The 21,917-nt window shown below is 38.6% G+C and overlaps 1 protein-coding gene across 1 annotated transcript in view; it reads left to right on the forward strand.

Annotated features, from left to right (window-relative positions):
• Positions 1-21,917, forward strand: part of KAT6A (lysine acetyltransferase 6A) — a 107,372-nt gene that overhangs the window by 35,461 nt on the left and 49,994 nt on the right. The window contains exon 3 of the mRNA XM_060001514.1: positions 19,644-19,752. Coding sequence (XP_059857497.1) covers positions 19,644-19,752 — 109 coding nt within the window. The remainder of the gene's footprint in view (positions 1-19,643; positions 19,753-21,917) is intronic.

The following is a 21,917-nucleotide window of genomic DNA, read 5'->3' on the forward strand; positions in this document are numbered from 1 at the left end:
AGGCATTTTTGGTTTTAGACTGAAATAGATTGGTTTCTCAGGTTAAATAAATACTCAGGGTTTTTATTTTCATGTATTGCGTTTGGTAATAGTGACTCTTGCAATGTGTCATGGGGTTGCAGTATTCATTTATTGAAACTAATAGTGTTGAGTTTCTATGAGCTATGAATTCTGATCTCTACTTTCATATTCCAGTTCCAGTTTCAATATTATTATTGTGTACACACACATGCATGCCGGCACATACACACACACACACACACACACACACACACACACACACACACAGGAATACTAAGAACAGCATACTTCCCTACATATAGACAAGACTTTCTAGGGTATATGAACTGTTCCTTGAAATTCATTTTTATTCTCTGTAGTCATTGGCAAAGTGTACATTAGGTATTTATAAGGTAATTGTTATTAGACAGGATGCTTTTGCTTCTCAGAAGTATTACTGGTTTATTTCTGTGGTAGCATATGCTTGTAGTGGGCATGGACCAGACCAGCTGAGGCTTTTTTGCGGACTGTGTTGTTTCCCCACAGGGTCAGAATACCTCCCCTCCTCCTTCCTTCTTCCAAGAACTGACATCAGTTTCAGAAGGGAGTCATTGCTTGTGAATCAAGACTTTAAGTATAGGCTTTCTTCTTTCCACGGGCAGCTCTGTCCTCTGCAGTTGCTCTTGGGTGGAGTGCGCGTGTGTGTGCATGTGCGCGTGCGTGTGCACCGTGTGTTTGCTTGCAGCGTTTGGATCTGTGCAGCGGCGGCACACTGGCTTTCTACACATCCTTTGTAGAGTGACAGCACGTGTGGAGGGGCTGGCAGCCTGTGAAACAGTTTTTTTGGTCTTCCTCCTCCTCTCAACCTCACTCCCTCCCTAGATCTGGTGACATTACAGAGATAAATGTGCTGGCTAGGAAAACAGCAGAAGGAATTGACTGTCTGCCAAAAATGTGCAGCATGAAGCCAAGCTGGCTGCTCAGGCTTGCTTCCTTGATCTCTTATTGTGTGTGCAGTCTGTGAGCCCAGGGCTTTCCTTGTGGAGCATTACGTCACTGTGTTCTCCACCCTCAGGACACTGCCTTTTCTTTTGACAAGCGACTGTCCTCAGGCTTCAAACTTGTTAAACACTTAAGGCTTTATTTATACTGTCACAGAGGTAATATTGAAGATGAAATATATTAGTGTCTGAAAGAGACATTTTATTTTATTTTTTTTTAACATCTTCATTGGAGTATAATTGCTTTACAATTGTGTGTCAGTTTCTGCTTTATAACAAAGTGAATCAGCTATAACATACATATATCCCCATATCTCCTCCCTCTTGTGTCTCCCTCCCATCCGCCCTATCCCACCCCTCTAGGTGGTCACAAAGCACTGAGCTGATCTCCCTATGCAGCTGCTTCCCACTAGCTATCTGTTTTACATTTGGTAGTGTATATATGTCCATGCCACTCGCTCACTTTGTCACAGCTTACCCTTCCCTCTCCCTGTGTCCTCAAGTCCATTCTCTACATCTGCTTCTTTATTCCTGTCCTGCCCCTAGGTTCTTCAGAACCTTTTTTTTTTTTTAGATCCCATATATATGTGTTAGCATACAGTATTTGTTTTTCTCTTTCTGACTTACTTCACTCTATTTGACAGACTCTAGGTCCATCCACCTCACTACAAATGACTCAGTTTCATTTCCTTTTATGGCTGAGTAATATTCCATTGTATATATGTGCCACATCTTTATCCAGTCATCTTTCGATGGATGCTTAGGTTGCTTTCATGTCCTGGCTATTGTAAATAGAGCTGCAGTGAACATTGTGGTACATGACTCTTCTTGAATTATGGTTGAAAGAGACATTTTAATTTGATGTAATATCCACTTGGGCATGTGTGGGCATGTGCTCATGTGTTCTGGACAACCTTAGGGTGGTGTAGAGAAGTAAGGTCCTGGTAACTACCTGAAATTATTACATCACTTTAAAAAATCTGTTCTTCAGGGCTTCCCTGGTGGCGCAGTGGTTGAGAGTCTGCCTGCCGATGCAGGGGACACGGGTTCGTGCCCCGGTCTGGGAAGATCCCACATGCCACGGAGCGGCTGGGCCCGTGAGCCCTGGCCGCTGAGCCTGCGCGTCCGGAGCCTGTGCTCTGCAACAGGAGAGGCCACAACAGTGAGAGGCCTGCGTACTGCAAAAAAAAAAAAAAAAAAAAAATCTATTCTTCAGGAAGAGGCATATCGTCTCAAATGACTTCGAAGACAGTTCAGAGACGTACTCATTTTTAACTGTTGATCTTCATTGCAGATAGACATTTCTAGGACAAGTGATTTCATTTACTTTGTTGAATTAAAGAAGATAATATGAGATCTGGAAGTTTGGGGTTCTTATTTTCAAGACTACTAATGAAATTGAGTATCTAGATTGTGTAAAATGTGTCAGTGATTTTAGAGAAAAAAATTAGCTTTTTGTTCTTTTCCATAGTTTGGTGAGACTGTTTAAATCCATGTCTAAAGAAAATGGTTTTAGCTATTAATTAAAGATTTATATAGTCCTTTAAAAAAATAAGATGAGGTCCTACTTTTTATCATTTTAGAAAAGCATTATTTTAAATAGGTTCATTTGGGTGCCTTTAACCATAGTATTTTCATTGTATTTGTTCCTTATCATGTGTTACCCTGTATTGTAATGTATTTTTAATGTGTATGTTCTGGTTTTACAACTAGATTGTGAGACCCAGAAGCAGGGAACTAGTTTTGTTACACCTTGTTTCTCCAGCATCGAATTTGGTGTCCTTATGCATAATAGATGGTGCGGACAATAGTATGTAGAGGTAACATTGAAGATGAGAATTGTGTGAGGTGATTTTACTAGCTGACTGTCTAAGTCAGCTAAGGCTTCCATTGAAGAATACCATAGACTGGGTGGCTTAAAAAATAGAAATTTCTTTTCTCACAGTTCTGGAGGCTGAAGTCTGAGATCAAGGTGCCAGCAGGGTTGGTTTCTCCTGAGGCCTCTCTCCCTGGCTTGCAGATGGCCACCTTCTTGCTGTGTCTCACATGGCCTTTCCTCTGGGCACACCGCCCTGGTGTCTCTTCCTGCTCTTACAACACACCAGACCTCTATGATTAGGGACCCACTCTTGTAACCTCACTTAACTTTACCTCCTTAAGAGTCCTATCTCCAGATACAGGTGTCCCATTGAGGGTTAGAGTTTAACATATGAATCCTGGAGGGATACAGTTCAGTCCAGAACACTGGCCTGAAGATAGATATGCCAAGTTATTAAGGTATGAGATAACACACTTTGCTGTACACCTGTAACTAACACATCATTGTTAGTCAACTATACTCCAGTATAAAATAAAAACTAAAAAAAAAAAGGTATGAGATAACATACCAAGTCAAGATATAGTCAGAAAAACAGAAACCCTGAGAGAATGCAGGATAGGGCATTGATAAAGCAGATGTTGGAGAACTGAAAAGCACAGTGGGAACACTGAAGATGATAACTTCCATAAGCAGCTACCACTCCTAAGGCTGGGATAACAAAACAAAAGGAAGAGATTTGGATTATTAGAACCTAGAAACTTGGAGGAGGGGCCCCATGGAGCTGGAGTTCAGACCTATGAGGAGGGCCCACTGCTTGGTTTCTTTTAAAAGCTTGGAGAGGGCTTCCCTGCTGGTGCAGTGGTTAAGAATCTGCCTGCCAGTGCAGGGGACACGGGTTCGAGCCCTAGTCCGGGAAGATCCCCCATGCCTCGGAGCAGCTAAGCCTGTGCGCCACAACTACTGAGCCTGTGCTCTAGACCCCGTGAGCCACAGCTCCTGAAGCTCACTTGCCTAGACCCCTGCAACAAAAGCAGCCACCACAATGAGAAGCCTGCACACCACAACAAAGAGTAGCCCCCGCTCGCCCCAACTAGAGAAAGCCTGCACAGAGCAATGAAGACCCAACACAGCCAAAAATAAATAAATAAAATAAATTTATAAAAAATAAAAGCTTGGAGAGGTGCCCGACAGAGTTGGGGTGCAGACCTCCCAAGAGGATAGAGGATATACATTGTCCTGCTGCTGATGAGGCTGATCCTGAGAGAGCTGGAAGAAGCTGAAGACGGCAGATGACTGTTGCTGCTGGGAAAGGACCAATGCTAGGATGGCATTGGCAGGAACAGGAGACAGACCAGAAGGAGCAAGTCCACTCTTTTGTCTTTACCTTCTGGTCTCCCTCTAGCACCCTGACTGGTGGAGCCTAATGGGAAGGCAGCTGAGCAAGGAGAAACGAAGTGTGCATTCTGAGCGCAGCATCACAAAGCAGCCTAAGGGTGAGATTGGAATTGAGAGACAACAGCTTTCTAGCTGGCACAGGTACTACTGGTGGAGTCAGCTTCTCTCAAATTCAGTTGGCAGCATGTGTCAGAAATCTTAGAAATGTGCACCCCTTTGACCCAGCAATTCCAGTTCAAGAAATATATCCTAAAAAAAAAAAAAAATATATATATATATATATATATATATATATATATATATATCCTAAGGAAGTAATCCCAAAGGTGAGCAAAGATGTATGTACAAGGATATTTGATTACAGTATTGGGTATAATAAAATATTAGAAGCATTAGATGTTCATGTATATGGGATTGGTTAGATTATCTTAAAACATGTAATGAATGTTATATAGGCATTAGAAAGATGATGTTGATTTAGATTTGTTGTGGAAATAAATTTAACAAAAAGCAGATTGTACGTCATATGTAATATGAGCCTATTTATGTCTTTTGTTTAAAAAAAACCTGTATATATAGGGAAAGCTGAGAACAATGTACATGAAAAGAGGCAGCACAGTGTCAGGTTGAAGAGTGTGGGCCCTGAAGCCAGTATGCCTGGGGTTTGTATAATATCTGGCTCTGCCCCTTTTTATGACCGAGGATACGTTAATCTTTCTAGGGATCTGTTTTCTCATCTGGAAAATGGTGATAATAGTACCTACCCCATAGGGTGGTTGTTAGGTGTAAAAGTGTTAGTACTATAAAGTATATATGACAGTGTTTTGGTTGCTCAGTAAATGGTAGGTACTGTAGGGGAGGAAGAGAAAGACTAGGGAGAATTTAACTGTCTCTTCTCTCTTTCTTAGCTAATTTTTAAAATGAGAATATAATGATTTTATTATTAGGGTAAACAATAAAGTTTTCTATTAAAACTTTATTATTTCTATTAAAAGTTTTCTAGTTTCTATTAAAACTAAAAATGAGGAAGCTGACAAATATATAATAAGTATTCTTGTTTACTTCTGGAAGTCCTAGAACCCCAGGGTGCTTTGTATGTAGGAGAGCATTTCCCACTGCAGCCTCCATGCTGAGGCTGGTCTCCTAACAGCCTCCTTCCTCCTGTGGGGCAGGTTTACTCAGATACCCAGGGACAACCTTCTGACTGGGCTCCTTGAGTGGGCTCTCTTACCTCTGCCCTGCTCTGTGAAGAAACAAACTGAAGTTCCCTCACTTTTTTTTTTTAATTACTGAAAAATCGCTCACTTCTGTTTTTCATGTGGAGTACAAGTTTCAACATCTTTATTGTAGCATGGAAACAGTCTTAGAACTGAGTGTTACACAGTTCTTCAAAGTCCTTTTACCGGCCACCTCTTTATCCACATTCCAGCCGCCTTCCACATTTCTTTTTTTTTTTTTTTTTTTTTGCGGTACGCAGGCCTCTCACTGCTGTGGCCTCTCCCCTTGCGGAGCACAGGCTCCGGATGCGCAGGCTCAGTGGCCAGGGCTCACGGGCCCAGCCGCTCCGTGGCATGTGGGATCCTCCCGGACCGGGGCACGAACCCGTGTCCCCTGCATTGGCAGGCAGACTCTCAACCACTGTGTCACCAGGGAAGCCCCCTCCACATTTCTTGACCCTCTCTCAATACCCTCTCTTGGTTTTTTAGGCAGACAGTTTGCCTTCCTCGTTTACCAAGACCCTAATGTGCTGTGCTGAAACAGAAGGGCTCTTTAGCCTTTTAGTTACAATTAGGAACCTGCTGTGGCTTCTACATTTTTGTTTTCCTTACCCGCTCCTTAATCATTCCCTCAGAGTAGGAAAAAGGGGTAAAAGATTGATTCCTTTTTTTTTTTTAACTTAGTTATTTTTGGCTGCACCAGGTGGTTTGCAGGATCTTAGTTCCCTGACCAGGGATTGAACGCAGGCCCACGTCAGTGAAAGCGCCGTGTCTTAACCACTGGACTGCCAGGGAATTCCCAAAGATTGATTTCTTACTGCTGCGAATAATGCTTCTCTTTGAAGAAGGCAGGAGAGGATGACTGGTCAGCTTTAGTTTTAAGTATGTAAATTTAAATCCTGCCACACCATATTATTAGTGAATGGTATCACTGTTTACCAATAATGGAAACTCAACCTTTCCCATCTGTAAGGTCTTTCTTTCTTTTAAAAAATTATTTTATTTTTAGGTTGTTTACTTGAGTGACTTAGTTGAAGCTGTTGACTAGAGTTAATACTCTAATGAATAGATTCAGACTTATCTACCTGACTGAATAACTTAATTACTTTACTAGTCATGTATAGCCTTTGACAATGTTTTTTATCTTTGGTAAAATTAGTATATAATGTTTTTTTGAAGATCCCTTCCAATTCCAAACACCGTGATTCTGGTAGTAGCAGAGCACTACCTGTTCTGTCAGATATGTGTCAGTTATTATTTTTGGTAAGGACTTGAGGAAATGATGCTTTTTGCCAATTTGTTTAAGTGCTACTTGTTTTAGACCTTAGTTTGGCCAGAATAAATGCCTATAATTGCAGTCTCTTAAAAATGTAAGGGAACACAAAAGTCTTGTTGAACATCTTGCGTCGTGTAAACCATCACTTCTGTATATTTTTAGCATAGAAAATATTCTTTTGCTAATACTGTTATACTCAGGTACCACTAAAGTTTTTTTTAAGTGCTAAATGTGTGTGTGCAGAAAGACTTAAAAACTTAATGCAGTCTTGCAAATAAATAACATATATAGAAAATCTGTAAGCCCATGGAAAATTTTTATCACCATGCCTTTTTGGGGGTGTCAAAACAAAACAAACATTTGCCCTGACTTAAAAAGTGGTGGTCATTTAACAAAGGTAAACTTTGAAGGATAGATACAGTTTTGAAAAGGAATATAAGAAGTCAGAGTTTTTAGGTGCTTCTTATGTTTGAGTTACACACCCAATAACTTTATCTCATTTTATCTTCGTGATAACTTGAAAGGTAGGTATGTTGTACCGTTTTACACCAAAATGTTAAGTAACTTGGCCAAAGTGATGCCGTAGTAGGAGCCCAGTCTGTCCCTAAGCTGTACTGAGTTGATTCTTAGAGGCAGGGATACAAAGGACTTTGAGGGATGGGGTAAAATAACCTGGAGAAAGAGCATTAAGTATGATCTTTGAAGACAAGTGAGTAATTGGAAGTAGAGGAAGATAGTGTGAGGAAGGTAGTTTGGTGTATGGTGGAGGGAATGGAATACCAGCCGGCAGGAGTTGGTATGTGTTGTGTAAGTTTTGAGCCAGGCGAGTAACTGGATGAAAAAAAGTATTTTAGGGGGATTAATCTGGTAGTAGTGTGCAGAAACCAAGAGAAGAGAGAGTCAGTCCGTGTAGAAGATTGTATATGGTGATATGACTGTGAATTAGGGGAGAGCCATAGGTATAGAAAAGAAACTGAAATAGGAAGGAAAGGCCCACAAAGGAAAGGAGAGGCAGTAATAACTTGGCAGTATCATATTTGGGTGAATGAGGAAATTGATACATAGTGATATATCTGACAAACTGAAAGTGGAGCTTTCAAATAACTGATGAATATGTGAAAGAAAGACAACTCTTTACTGTTTCTTAGCATAGAATTTAAATCCAGCAAATAAGCATATTATCATTTTTGATGTCACCTCTGATTAAGAAATAGAAAATTGTTATAGTATCTTGACAGATGATTACTTTCTCATCTAAATGTACAGTAATCTGTATACATAGTAAAAGTGTAAATTGAAATTGATTGTTACTGATCTCATTATATCAGTAATGTATTTTCTTTCACCAGTGATCTTGTTATGGTATCTAAGTGTAGAAGTTATTGAATGAACTCATAATAATAAAAGAACTCAATTTAGTACCCCTATTAAAGCTTTGTAATGGCTAATGGATTATGTTGGAACTGATTAAAATTATGCAAGATTACCTTATTGTAGACTGTAAATAGTAGAAAATGGACTCTTTTCCAGGCCATTCATGTTGTTTTATTATTATATATCTTTTATGACTGTATGCTGTTGAGGAAAAGATTATCCTAAAAGAATGTTTAATAAGCAGCCACAGAGTACTTAATAGCCTATGAGGTGCTGAAGAATTTAAAGAGATTAAATCCTACCCAAGTTATGTCTCCCCTGAAGGTTATCGATTCTTGGAGGAAAGGCTTTGAGGAAGTAGCTAATAAACCTATTTGGAGCTAAGCATGATTTTGTTGTATTTTAATTTCAGCAAGTGCTTAGTACATACTGTGTACAGGCACTTAACGAGATGAATTAAGAGGTCTAGGGTGATTTCTGCTTACCTAGGGTTGTCTTTCTGGAAAAGATGAAGGCAGATTGGATTCTAAGCTGTTGGAAAGGATTTGGAAGGAGCATGAGTTCACCCAAGGCCGTTGGTAGTGAGGGAATGAAGAACTGGGTGAAACCGAGAGGAGGACTTGCCTGACTGGAAGAGGGACAGTGTATGTTAGAATGTCCAGCTTTTTCAACAGTGTATAAATGCCTTCCAACAACGCATTGATTTCCTAAAGTGAACTGTTATGGGCAGTTTGCTTCTCTTCTAATATTGGAAAAAACGAATCGTGCAAACATCCTCTCAAAAGGCTTGCTTTTGAATTTTTTTTTTTTGTGTGTGTAAGTGGTTAATGTGAAAAGTGAAACCAATTTAATTGGTTTCTAATTATTTTGTGTGGAGTTTTTGTATTTACTGACATTTATAAGTGCTTTAAAAATGTGAGTCCTGATTCTTTTTTTGTCTTCTCAAATTTTTATGTTACATTACAGTGCTTACCAAACAGTAGTATTTACCAGACTTCTTATGCTTTGGATAGTATTTTGAAAAGGTAGCAATATTTGCTTTCCGTGTGCTCTGTCACTGAGCAACATTTTGGTTTCCTTCACTATACCATACCTAAGAATAGTTCAGTTTTCGTCTTTTCTAAGCTAAGACTTACCTCCTCTTTATCCTTTGGGTACTTATTATATATAATAGAGCCATTTTTTTAGCTTTATTATATATAACAGTACTTCAGCAGTAGATATTATCAACTAATAAATGATATCTCTGCTGAAAGTTATTTAAATTTCAAGTTGTGTGAAGTAAATATCCATTGAAGAAAGTTAATTTGCAGTTAAATTTATTTTACTTGATTATAATTGCAGTAGAAGAAACAGGATAAACAAATAGATCTGAACCACTAGAAAAATTCAAAGAGGTAGGTGAGGGCTGTGGTTTTAGGAAAAGTTAAATGTAAGGAAGAGAAATTCAGTGGGTAGATTTGAGAGGAGCTTATGGTGGTTCAGAAACTGGCTGGATCACACAGTGGTCAGAAAGAGGTTTCAGCTTGAGACTGGTGCTTGATTGATAGACTTTTATTCTTAGACTTGTTTTACAAGAAAATTGTTAAGGCATAAGGGTGAGCTATTTTTATGTAATTGGATTAAAAGGTAACCAACTTCGGTGTAGGTACAGTGAGAATAAAATGCCTAATGGTTAAATTTAATAACCATAATTTGTTATTAGTAATTAAAAACGTTTTCATTTTGGGGAGAGTTAAAACTATATTTCTAAGTCTTAATTACTGCACTCAAAGTTAACATAATAAGGGGTTCCACAGGAACAGTTAAAAGATACAGGTTTTCAAGATGAGGACAAATTATAGTAGTTGCTTCTCACCTTTATCAATTTTGACCTTATTACTTCAATCATCTGACTTGTGAGAATATGAAAAATCATAGCACTTAATTTTTTTGTTTATTTTTTATTGTAAAATTTACATAAAATTTATTTTAAACATTTTTTAGTGTACAATTCAGTGGCATTGAGTATATTAACAGTGTTTTATTTTAAAAAATGTTTATTTATTTATGGCTGCGTTGGGTCTTTGTTGCTGCTCATGGGCTTTCTTTAGTTGCAGCGAGCGGGGGCTGCTCTTTGTTGCGGTGCGTGGGGTTCTCATTGTGGTGGCTTCTCTTGTTGTGGAGCATGGGCTCTAGGCACGTGGGCTTCAGTAGTTGTGGCATGCGGGCTCAGTAGTTGTGGCTCGCGGGCTCTAGAGTGCAGGCTCAGTAGTTGTGGCGCACGGGCTTAGTTGCTCTACGGCATGCGGGATCTTCCCGGACCAGGGATTGAACCCGTGTCCCCTGAATTGGCAGGCGGATTCTTAACCACTGCGCCACCAGGGAATTCCCTTCACAGTGTTTTAAAGCCATCACCACTATCCATTTCCAGAACTTTTTCATCATCTTAAGTATGTACTCATTAAACAGTGACTCCCCATTCTCCCCTTCTTCCCAGCTTCTGGTAACCTCTATTCTACTTTCTGTATGAATTTAACCACTCTAGGTACCCCATACAAGTAGAATCATACAATATTTTTCCTTTTTGTGATTTGCCACTTGATTTTTTAAAAAATGAGTTGCAACAATTATAGTTGAACATTAAGTTTTTTATATAATGTTTTTATAGTGCTTTATAGATATTTCGTATTTAAGTCTAAGAACGATATGACCATTATTATTGCTTAATGCATGTTTGAGTATTATAGGGAGTCTTATATGAATTACGTACTTCTTTCATACTCTTAACATTGGCTCTGCTAACTTGTCTCAATCATTTCTAGTGGTCATAAAACGAGAATTTGTAGCTTTTAAGAAGTCACAAATCTTTATTGCCTGATAGTCTGTGACAGGATCTCTTAGAGGTTTCTGAAATCATAAGTCTAAGTGCAGGGTTTTTTTCCTTGAAAATTCGGGTGGTCACAATTCCAGAATTTATCATTCAGGTCAGTCTTGAAAGAAATAATTGCAACAAAACAGATTCTTGATTATCCTTTATGTCAGTGTTTAAGAACAGAGACAACATAAAGGTGGATTTGAGGTCCTCAGAAGATATTAGAAGATGAAGACAGTGACAGGTATATAGTGGATTAAAAAATTAACGTCAAGTCTGGGAAAAATTAAAATTGGACTTTAATAAAGATGGGAATATCTCAGATAATGTGTCTCAGCATTTAGAAAATGTCATTATATTTAAGATTGTCTAAATGATTGTGTCCAAAATTTATTTTCTTTCATGGCGTAACCTCATGTAATAGAGATCATTGGGCAAAATTTTTGCTGTTCTTTTTTTAATCAAAGTTATTTCCAAAAACTCAAGTCAGAATGCTACTCAACCATCTGTCTACTAATGGGAGCATCTACTGTGTATTTGGCTCAGTGCTGCCATCCAGTGATTATTGTGGAGATCTCAACGTGGTGCTTAAGGCAGCCTAGGGCAACCCATGACACAGGGTACAATTTAAGTGCCTCCTGCCACAAATCTCCCCCTACTTTTGAGAAATTGAATGGCAGTAGGTTGCTGTGACCGAAATCTTACTTAGTTATTGAGGTCATGAAATCACTTGGTGAGATTACTTTGAAACAGTAGAGCATTTTTATATTATTAAGATTATTATTGAGCTGTGCATAGCTTCATCAGGCTCATAACCAACTCATAGTTCTTTCTGAGATACTGTTTTTCTTATTATTACCAGTTTTTCAAGGTACTTTGATTAATGTATTGAACACTTCTCAAATGCATATTACATGCTAGGCACTGTTCTTAGTACTAGGAATACAGTCCTCAACAAACAGAAGTCAGAGTCTTCATGGAGTTTACATTTAGTGGGGGACAAATGATAAGATACACATACACACACAATATTTTAATTAGTGAAAAGAGTTAAGAAGAAAAAATAAAGGCAGGGGTTTATGAATTATTGTAGCTGGTGAGTTGCTTTGAATTGTTGGAGTGGCCACAGAAAGCCTTACTGAGAAGGTGACTTTTGCGTAGAGGAAGGATCTAGGGAAGAGCATTCCAGATAGAAGGAAAGCAAATGCAAAGGCCTGGAACAGTTGACTTGTAAAGAAAGAGCAAGCAAGGGGGCTGGAGTAGAAAGTGAGAGGGAGAGAGCAATAAGAGATTAGGTCAGAGAGGCCACTGTGGGCTTGTGTGCGGGGGTACAGATCACATGGGGCCTTTAAGCTGGAAGTGCTTGGGCTGGATGGAGAGTTTGGGGCACCAAGCGACTGTTCTGATTTACCTTCTAACAGGCTCACTCTGGCTTCTGTGTTCAATGGTGTGTAAAGTCATTTGCTACAATTTTTTTTCTTGTTTTATTAGCTGTAGGAGTAGGTTTACTTTATATAGATATGAGAATAATCAGATATAAGGACTACGTTTGGACAGTTCTGGGAACAAGTGATTATATTGCATATTGTGTATCTCTATACATATTTTAAAAGACTTTACTCATGGATTATCAATTGTTCTTATTTTATCTTTGTGATACAGGATAATTGAAATCAGCTGGTAAGAGTTTTACTTGGAAAATGTTATGAATATCACTACCCCAGTACATTTCAGGTTCAAATCTTACAGTGAGCACAATGTAGTGTTAGCTTTTCTCACTGATTTTCATGCTCAGTGATATTTTGGGAATGAGAATGATCTGGAGTTGTAAGTTTTTACGCACTTCACGATATGGTTAGGCATATGCTAAAACAAATCACACAGTTAACTGATTAGCAGTTCTATTTGATCAACACAGAAAACCTCAGGTTTATTTTGTAACCTAGATGATTTATTTAAACCACTTTTTTGCTTCTAGTTCATCAGCTAAAATGACTCATCCTCAAAGTACTGTTACTCTTTCCCAAATTGCACTTAAAAAATGCCCTGAAAATAATTTTTTTTAAAACCCTGAAATTATCAATTAGTTAAAATATCACGATCACTGTTGGTAATAGTATTTCTTTATGGATTCAGTTTTGTTTTGGTAGCTGAAATATTTATTATTTTTATGCTTGGTCCTATGATGTCAAAGAATAAACATCTTCATTGTACAGTGTTTAGTTCAAGGAAATTATGGCTGTACTGCCATGTGTTACTGAAAAGTATCTGTCTGTATAAAATTTGAGTCTGTTTGGACCAATGTCTTTAATTGACTTAACAAATTGCCTTCCAGCCTGTCGTATTTTCACACTGTAAATACCAATACTGTTTAAACTTTTTATTGCTGATAATAATCGAATTGTTTTGTGTAGGGAGTAGGCAAGGTCTAAGACTGTTGTTGTTTGATAAGTACCAGAATAACTGAGTTACACTGCCTGCACAGCTCCAAGTTAACCATGCAGCCAGTGTGTCTAAATCACTGCCCACCCCTTTCCCCCAACTTTAATGAAAGACTTGAATGAACTCAATTATTTTGTTTGAGGTAGACAAAATCTAGTAATATGGAGCAGTGATCATATATTAAAAATATTAACGGCAGAAATATTACAGGGAACATACAGGAACATATGGGGATAGTTTTGGTAAAGATTTCTTAGGTATGATTTTAAATAACATTTCTGCCATTAAGAACTTTATTGTCTGGTTCTAGATGACAAAGATATATGCTTGAAGACACAGATTACTGCATAGTTTTACTTTTTTAAGACTATATTTCCTATACTGAAGAATAGCAATTTGTTTTTCAGACTTCCTCTTTTCTTCATCCTTGCATGTTTGCTTCCTTAAGTATGATCTAATCTATCCCTCAGAAGTAGCAGCAGATTAACTTAATATCTGTTAATTATGTTAACTAAATTTGAGTTATGATACTGTTCCTGCTCTGCCCTGTAGCTTCTTATTGTAACATAGGTTTCTCCAGCTCCACGATTGCAGGTTATACAGGATTCTTTATCTGAACCCAGCTTTGTTTCTTTTTTAGCCAGACTGCTGAAGAGATACACTGCACTTTATGTGAAAGTGGAACCACTAGTCTGCCAGTAGCAGATCCTTACATTGGACTGTGTCCATATCTTCCTAGTGGAGCTACTTTTCCATACTCTTATCCCTATTTTAAAAAGAGGGTGGGTAGGGAGAGACCCAGGAAGACAAGTTGATACACAATCCTTGATCTTTACCACTTCTCAGATGATTGTTGTTCTCTTATGGAACAAGTTCTGACATGAAGTTCTTCCCACCATGAGCTCTGATTGTGTGTGTGTGCGGGCGGGTGGTGGGGAGAGCTGTCATTTACCAATATTCTTTTCTCTAAAACTTAAAGTTTTTGCAGAACTTTCCTATCTTGGGCACAGTCGTCATTTTCACTTAGTTGAACACATGTATATGATTCTTCTAAGATCATGCTTTCCCAGCTTTTTGACTTCTTTTATTGTCTTCAGTTTTACTTTCTTCTGCTTTCAACTGGAATGTAAAACTCTTTGAAAGTGGGAGCTTTGTCTTTCTCACCATTGTATCCTCAATTGTCTAGAATAGTGTTTACTAAATGTTAAAGAATTCATGCACATTTGCCATTTGGGGTTTTCTTTATTAGCAAGAACTTCATACGTAGGAAATCAGAAACTCTAACACTCCTCTGCTAACCACAATCTTTAGTTTTTCTACTTTTCTGTTTCTTTTACTTTCTACTGGACCTTTATTTCCATTTGATCAGGATTCCTATTGGTCCTTAACTCAGACTTTCAGTTTGTCAGGCCCTGTTCTGCTTATGATGTCCAGCCTTAACTTTGTGGCCCACTGTTGTAGAAATATTTGCATTTGCATTCTGGGGAATTCCCACCCTTTAGCTTATCTTGTCTATCTACAGTTCTCTGATTTTGTGAGTCCAAGGCTTCAGAGGTGTTAAGGAAAGTTGTACAACCTTCTTGATTGGAAATACTACACATTGATTCTCTATCTTAGCTTTGTGGTTAGGGCTGATTGACAGTTTTATTTTCCATCACGAAGTGATTCCCTGTCACTTTCCACACAGATTTTCAGACTTTTCTGCTCTGTAAATGCCCAAACCCATACCTATCTACTTCTCTAAGCAAAAACATAGCCTTCTATTTTAGTGAAAATATAGAGGCCACTTTGTAGGGATTTCATCAGCTTTTCTCTTCTGTATTTCAAATTTATTCTATGTTAATACATACTTTGCTGATTCTGTCTTGCCTGAGGAATGTGTGTCCATTTCCATTTTGATAGGAGGTTTTTCTGTTGTTGCTGTTATCTCTGTTCTTAAACCCAGCCAGTCTCACCTCTCAGTTTTCTCTGTCAGTTATCACTTTCTCATGGTCTGTCTAGCCAATCGCTGTCCCACTTATAGCAGGTGATTTTATTTCCTATTTTCCAGAAATAATGAGGCTATTGAAAGTGAACATCCTCGACTTTTCCCTGTTCCCACCATCCCACCTGCAAGCAGTATGCATCTACACCATTCTGTCTGCGAAGGCCAGTCCCTTTACCTGTGCTTACAAATCCATCCTCTTTTCTAAGCCAGTGTTTTCCAATAGAACTTTGTGTAATGATGAAATAGTTCTGTATTTTTGCTGTCCAAAACTGTAGTCAGTAGCCACATGTGACTCTTGGGCAATTTAAATGTAGCTGGTATGACTGAGGGATTAAATTAGTTTTATTTTAAATTTAAATAGCCACATGTTGTAGTGCCTGCCATGTTGAACAGTGTAGCCTAATCCTTACTACATAATATGTTCCTGTTATTTCTTGTTTCTTGAATCTCTTGGACCATGTGTGTCTTCTCTTCCACATTTAAATAGGTTTAGTCTTTCTCATTTGAAATAACTAGAACACATCAAAACCCTTTGTCATTTCCTTTTAGCTATCTCCTGTCTACTCTCCGTCCCTGCATGGCAGCTTGTTGGTTCCTATGACTTCAGTTCTTATCCTGTCACTGAGAAGGGCTCTGTCTTAGTGAGGTCTCCAGCTATTTCTCAGTTGTAGAATCCAGTAGTTACTTTATCTTCCCAACATTGATTTTTGATTGCTCTCTGCTTCTTGAAATTCTTGTGTCATCACTTCTCTTGGTTCTGTTTTGTCTTGGTCCTTTCTGGCCTGCTTTTCCTCTGATGCTTCTAAATGTTGCTGCTCTTCTATCCCGACTTTGTCTCACTTCTCTACTCCCCTCCCTTTACTGTCTACCCCTTCCACCTACTCCACTTACCTCCACCCTCTCACTGGGCATTGTCAGTTATCACCTGCACACTCATGTCTTTTGAATCTATCTCTAGCCTCTTTTCTAAGTTCCAAACTTCACTGTCTAAATCACCATCGGTATTTCTTTCAGAATATTCCAGAGGTACCACAGTCCTCCTCAATAGATGTTCATAATTAAATTTAACTTTCTAATTAAAATATATATTCAGAAAAGTACACAGATTGTAAGTGTATGCCTTAATTCCTAATTAAGATCCATGAAACCATCATCCAGGTCAAGAAAAGTAACATTATTTATACCTCAGAAGCCCCTCTCCAATTCATTACCTCTTTCTTTCTCCCTAAAGGTATAATCACTATCCTGACTTACAATAATATAGAACTATTTTTGAACTTTATATAAATAAAATGATATATTATGTATTCTTCTGGGTCTATTCTTTCATTTGCTGTTGTTTGTGATATGTTGACTGTAATTTATTTTCATTACTGTTTAATGTTCTACTGTAGCAGGATATCACATAATTTATTTGTGTAACCATTCATTGATAGTTATTTGGGTAGTTTTTATTTGAGTAGATTTTGGTGTTATGAATAATGCTGCTCTGCTCATTTTTGTGTATGCTTTATTATATATTGTGTGTATGTACTTCGTTTGGGTATATAGCCAGGAGTGGAAGTGCAGGATCATATGGTATGCTGTGTTTATTTTTAGTAGTTTTCAGAGTGGTTTTGTCAATTTATATTCCTATCAGCAGGGTAAGAGAGTTTCTTTTGTTCCATTTTCTTACCAATACTTACTATTGCCAGTCTTCATAATTTTAGCCATCCTTGAAGATCTACTTCCTTGATGGCTAGTGAGGTTGAGCATCTTTTCTTATGTTTATTGGCCACTTGTATATTACATATGTATTTTCTGTTGTAAAGTACCTGTTGAAGTCTTCTGTCTGTCTTTTCCTTATTGACATGTAAGAGTTCTTTGTATATACAGTACTGGATATGAACATTTGTTGGTTAAATGTGAGTTAATATCTTCCATTCTGTGGCTTTGCCTCTTCACTTCTTTAATGGTGTCTTTCTAGTCCTTTTGCGTCCTTCTTACTGTGTTTCCTAACCCAAATCAGTTAGCCAGCAGTTCCTGCCAGTTATACCTTTAAATACCTCTTTTGTCTCTTCTCCAGTCCTTTCATCAGTGCCTTAATGCAGGCCCTTGGTACTCAGGCCCTGGATCATAGATCATATCCCTTCCCATCCATTTCCAACCACGTACAGAGTGACTTTTCTAAACTTCAAATCTTACTCATACCATTCCTCTGTTAAAATCTTCTTGTGGTGCTTAGAGGCTACAGCATAAAGCTTAAGCCTCATGACCTTGCTTCTACCTTCTTTAGAGGTTACTTCAAGTTTCTACTCCTGGATGAAGTCTTTCCCGACGTTAGTCCCTGGTTCCTTTTCATATTTCTTTTTAAAGAAAGGCTGTGGTTGTCTTTACCACAGGCCCAGTTGTTACGACAGCTTCCTGCTGTTCATCTCTCATTTCACCGCTCGGCTGAGCAGTACTGTTAGTTTGCTTGTGTTGGACATTTTTACGTTGATGTACCATCCAACTCTCTGACTAGTCTATTTCCTTTTCAGGCTTTTTCCTCTGCCAGTCCCTTAAATTTTGATGTTTTGACCTTGGCTTTCTTCTTTCCACCTGTTCTCCATGGGAGAACTCATCAACTGTGATGGCCTTACTGCCATTTTGTACGTGCAGTCAGCCCTCAAGGTATCTGCAGGGTCTGGGTTCCAGATTCAACTGATTAGGATCCACGGTTGGTTGAATTCAAGGATGTGGAACCTGCGGATATGGAGGGCTGACTGTCTGTGACTTCCAGATTTTTATTTCCAGACCACCTTTTCTCTTGAACTCCAGATCCATGGGCATTGCCCCTTTGATGTTTCTTAGGCATTTTAACCTCATTAAGTCCCAAACTAAGCTCATACCTCCCATCTCCCAAATCCATTTCTGTATGATTCTATATTTTCTTTGAACATCCCCTTCAGGTATGCCTGCCTGTCAGATACCTCTGTGAAGCCCTTCCCTGATACCACTTTTCCCTACTTGGTCACTTCTTCCTTTGTTTCCCTATCATAGTACCTGCAAACATCTGTTCTCCCCTGTAGACTAAAAGCATCTTGAGGGGTTTGTATCACTGTCCTGCACAATGCTTAGCATATGTAGTTGAGAGGTGAATGAGAGTACCTCCAACTAAACACACCTGAAATCAGATTCATCATCCCTTTGCTTTCCTCCTGGTTTTCTTCTTTAAAATGACTCACCTTTCACAGTTGATGACATTCCCATCTTTTCAGTTAAGTTAGTCATGTTTAATTCCTATTCTATCACTTCCACAACTAGCTGGTTTCTGAGTCCATAGCTATGTTTTCCTATTCCTTTCCCTTAGCTTTGGTTCAACTTCTTATCTTGTCTTCACCAGACTGTTGCAATCACTGTTTAATTGTTCTCCTTATCTTTAGGTTTTCCCCAGTTTGTCTTCGTTATTGCTACTGGAATTATTTTTGTCAAATACAGTTGATCATCTTTTGGTTCAGTAACCTGTTCGTCTTTTCTTCAGGATAAAGTCCAACTTCTTTATAAGACATTCAGTGGCAATCTTAAAGAAGTGGTCTAGTCTTCCTCCCTCCACTCATCACGGAAGCCATATCCTTTAAGCACTAGCCTTGGCAGACTGCAAACCGAAGTTCACCTTGTTTACACTACCTGTATTGCCTTTCTCTCCATCCAGTGCTGTGGAGGAACCTAGAGACCTAGGTTTAAACCTGCTTTTAACAATTACTATCTGTTGTCCTTGGACAAGCTTCTTAAGATACCATAGCAACATGTATTAAGTACTGGCACTTAATGTGTGTTATCTTCCTCGTTCAACCCTTCTCCTCCAAACCACAGTCGCAATTTATCTTTCCCATTTGTACAGAGCTCTTACTGTTACCTTTCATTATGCTTATTAAACATCTTATTTTTCTCCTACATCACATGCCTTTTAAGGGCTGATACTATGATTTCTTGTGCTTAATTCAGTTGAAGTTTTCAATCTTAGGTAATGGATTTGCTTTGCCTAATCCACACTGTATCATTTAGTTTCTAAGTGACCAACATGATTGGGATATGATTTTTTGGACCAAACTTGTCACTATGGGGACTGTTTGTAAAGGCCCAGCCAAAGCAGCTTGGTAAAAACTCACCTACTTTGTTGGAAATTCAGGAGGGGGATACATTTGTCCTAAAATTATATGTAACTCTCGAAGGAATTTACAACTGTAATTGTAATGTCTTTATATTTATACTAAAAAAAAAGCCCAGTACCTGAGTGAATTGTGTTTTTCTTTACAGCCAGTTGCTGAACCAATCCCCATCTGTAGTTTCTGTCTTGGTACAAAAGACCAAAACCGAGAAAAGAAGCCAGAGGAACTAATCTCCTGTGCAGACTGCGGCAACAGTGGTATGTAGCCCTTGTGTCCTTGTGACAGGTGCCCTCAGGCGAGAGGATGATTGACTGGAGTTTGTACCCTTGGTCCTTAAGAAAGGAACATTTTAATTTGATTCTGGTTTTAGGTACCTGAGATGAGCTTCTAGATGAGGGAGGGATTTAAATGTATAGTTGAAATGTTTTATTCAGTTAAGTTAAATCAGGCCTCAGCTGTTATTGTTGTTTTTATAAAAAGCTTTCCATAGACTTATTTTTTTCTGTTGATCTTTATATTTCACTATCAAACATCTGTTCAAATCACAGCAATCAGTTAGAAGTTATTGCTGGTTTCTTTAATAATCACTACTTATCTTTCTTGATTTATGCCTCAGGCTTCATGAATAGAACCAGGATGATAACAGATTTGTTTTTCTTGATAGAAACTTACATATGTCACATTGGGAAATAGAGCGTTGACACTGCAATTTAGTGAGCTGTGCGAAACTCTGGGCTCTAAAAAAGGTTTTGCAAAGAGTCTCCTAATTTGTCAATTCCAGAGATAGTCTTGGTCTGCATTTTAAGAACTTAAGAGGCTTTGCAGTATCTTTAATCATTGGCTTAATAGTCAGTGTTTTATACCAGTAACAAATAGGATTTAGTCCAGAAAGCAGAAAACACACTACATACTTCAACGGGAGAGGAATTTAATACTAGAATCAGGTTTTTGTGAGATCGTTGGAAGGACTGAAGAGGCAAGCTCTGGACTGGGCCTCAAGGACTGATTCCTGGGACGTTGCAGAACTGGCCCACCAGGGAGCCACTGCATCTGCCTCCATCTGGAAGAGGTGGAAGTGGGAAGTACTGCAGAACCGTTGAGTTCTGTAGCTGGTGCTGAAATACTGAATTCGGCCGTCGTCACAACTGCTTCTGGATAGCTATGAAGGTGGAGAGTAGACACTGGCGTTTTCATAACTTTTCATTAGAAAACAGTATCAGGAAGAAGATGGTCTTTGCTTCATTACTGCCTTTCAGAAATCACTCAAACACATCCCATTGGTAGAATTTAATTCGTATCTAGAGCCTAACTGCAAGAGAGTCTGGGAAGTATAGTCTTCAGCTTTTCGGTTTTTATGTATAGAAGGCATTAGAAGGAGGTGGGAAGAGATCTTGAGTAGTGGTGACCATATCCAGCATAATACCACAAACCAAAATGAATTCTGGGTGGTTTCACAGTTAATATAAACCATAAAATCATAAAAGGTTAGACAAAAATATAGTGATATGTCATACAATACAGTGATTTCCAAACAATTTTAGTAATGGAACCCTTCAGAAATCTTATGAGAACTCAAATATATAAAACAGATGAAAATGAATCTGCTTTAGGTGAGGTAGGAGTGAAATGGGAGCAGGGAGAGGGTTGTGTTGTAGCCCTGCCTTCCAAGAAGCATTATATTTGAGGTGGTCTCGGAGTTTCTGTAAGATAGGGAAGAGCGTACTTTGAAAATCTTACTATAGAGGGGACTTTTAAAGAACTAGTAAGATAACTATTAGTTACCATTGCTATAGAAATAAATTACTACAAAACTTAGCAGCTAAAAGCAACAACAAACAGTGTTTATTTCATGTTGTTTCTTTGGGTCAGGAATTAGGGAGTGGCTTATCTGGGTGGTTTTGGTTTGGGATCTTTCATGAGGTTGCAATTAAGATTGCAGGTCCTGTGCTTGTGTCATCTGAAGGCTTTCATGGTGACTCATTTACCTGGCTGGCAAGTTAATGCTGCCTGTTGACAGGAAGCCTCAGCTCTTTGCCCTGTGGACCTTCCCATAGCGCTGCATGAGTGTCCACAGGTGGCGGCTGATTCCCCCAAGCAGGTATCTGAGAGAAGGAGCAAGGTGGAATTGGCAGCATGTCTTATACTTACCTTAGAAGTCATGCTGTCATCTCAGCAGTATCCTGTTTGCTGTGGGAGAGAACTACACAAGGGCGTGAACTGGTGGTGTTGCCAGGAGGGCTGCTTGGAGCTTGGCTATCAGAATAACCAAGGAAGAAAGTATGGACATGGTCAAGTATACGAAATTTGGTATTTTTCAAATTGAGAACTAAAATACCCCAAATTTTTAAAAGCAAGAATTGTTTGAGAAAAATAATTGCATTAAATATGGCAAGGGGCCAAAAGCTCTAAAGTATAGAGCGCG

Source organism: Delphinus delphis, chromosome 21 (assembly GCF_949987515.2).
Source record: "Delphinus delphis chromosome 21, mDelDel1.2, whole genome shotgun sequence".
In the NCBI taxonomy this organism is placed as follows: domain Eukaryota; kingdom Metazoa; phylum Chordata; class Mammalia; order Artiodactyla; family Delphinidae; genus Delphinus; species Delphinus delphis.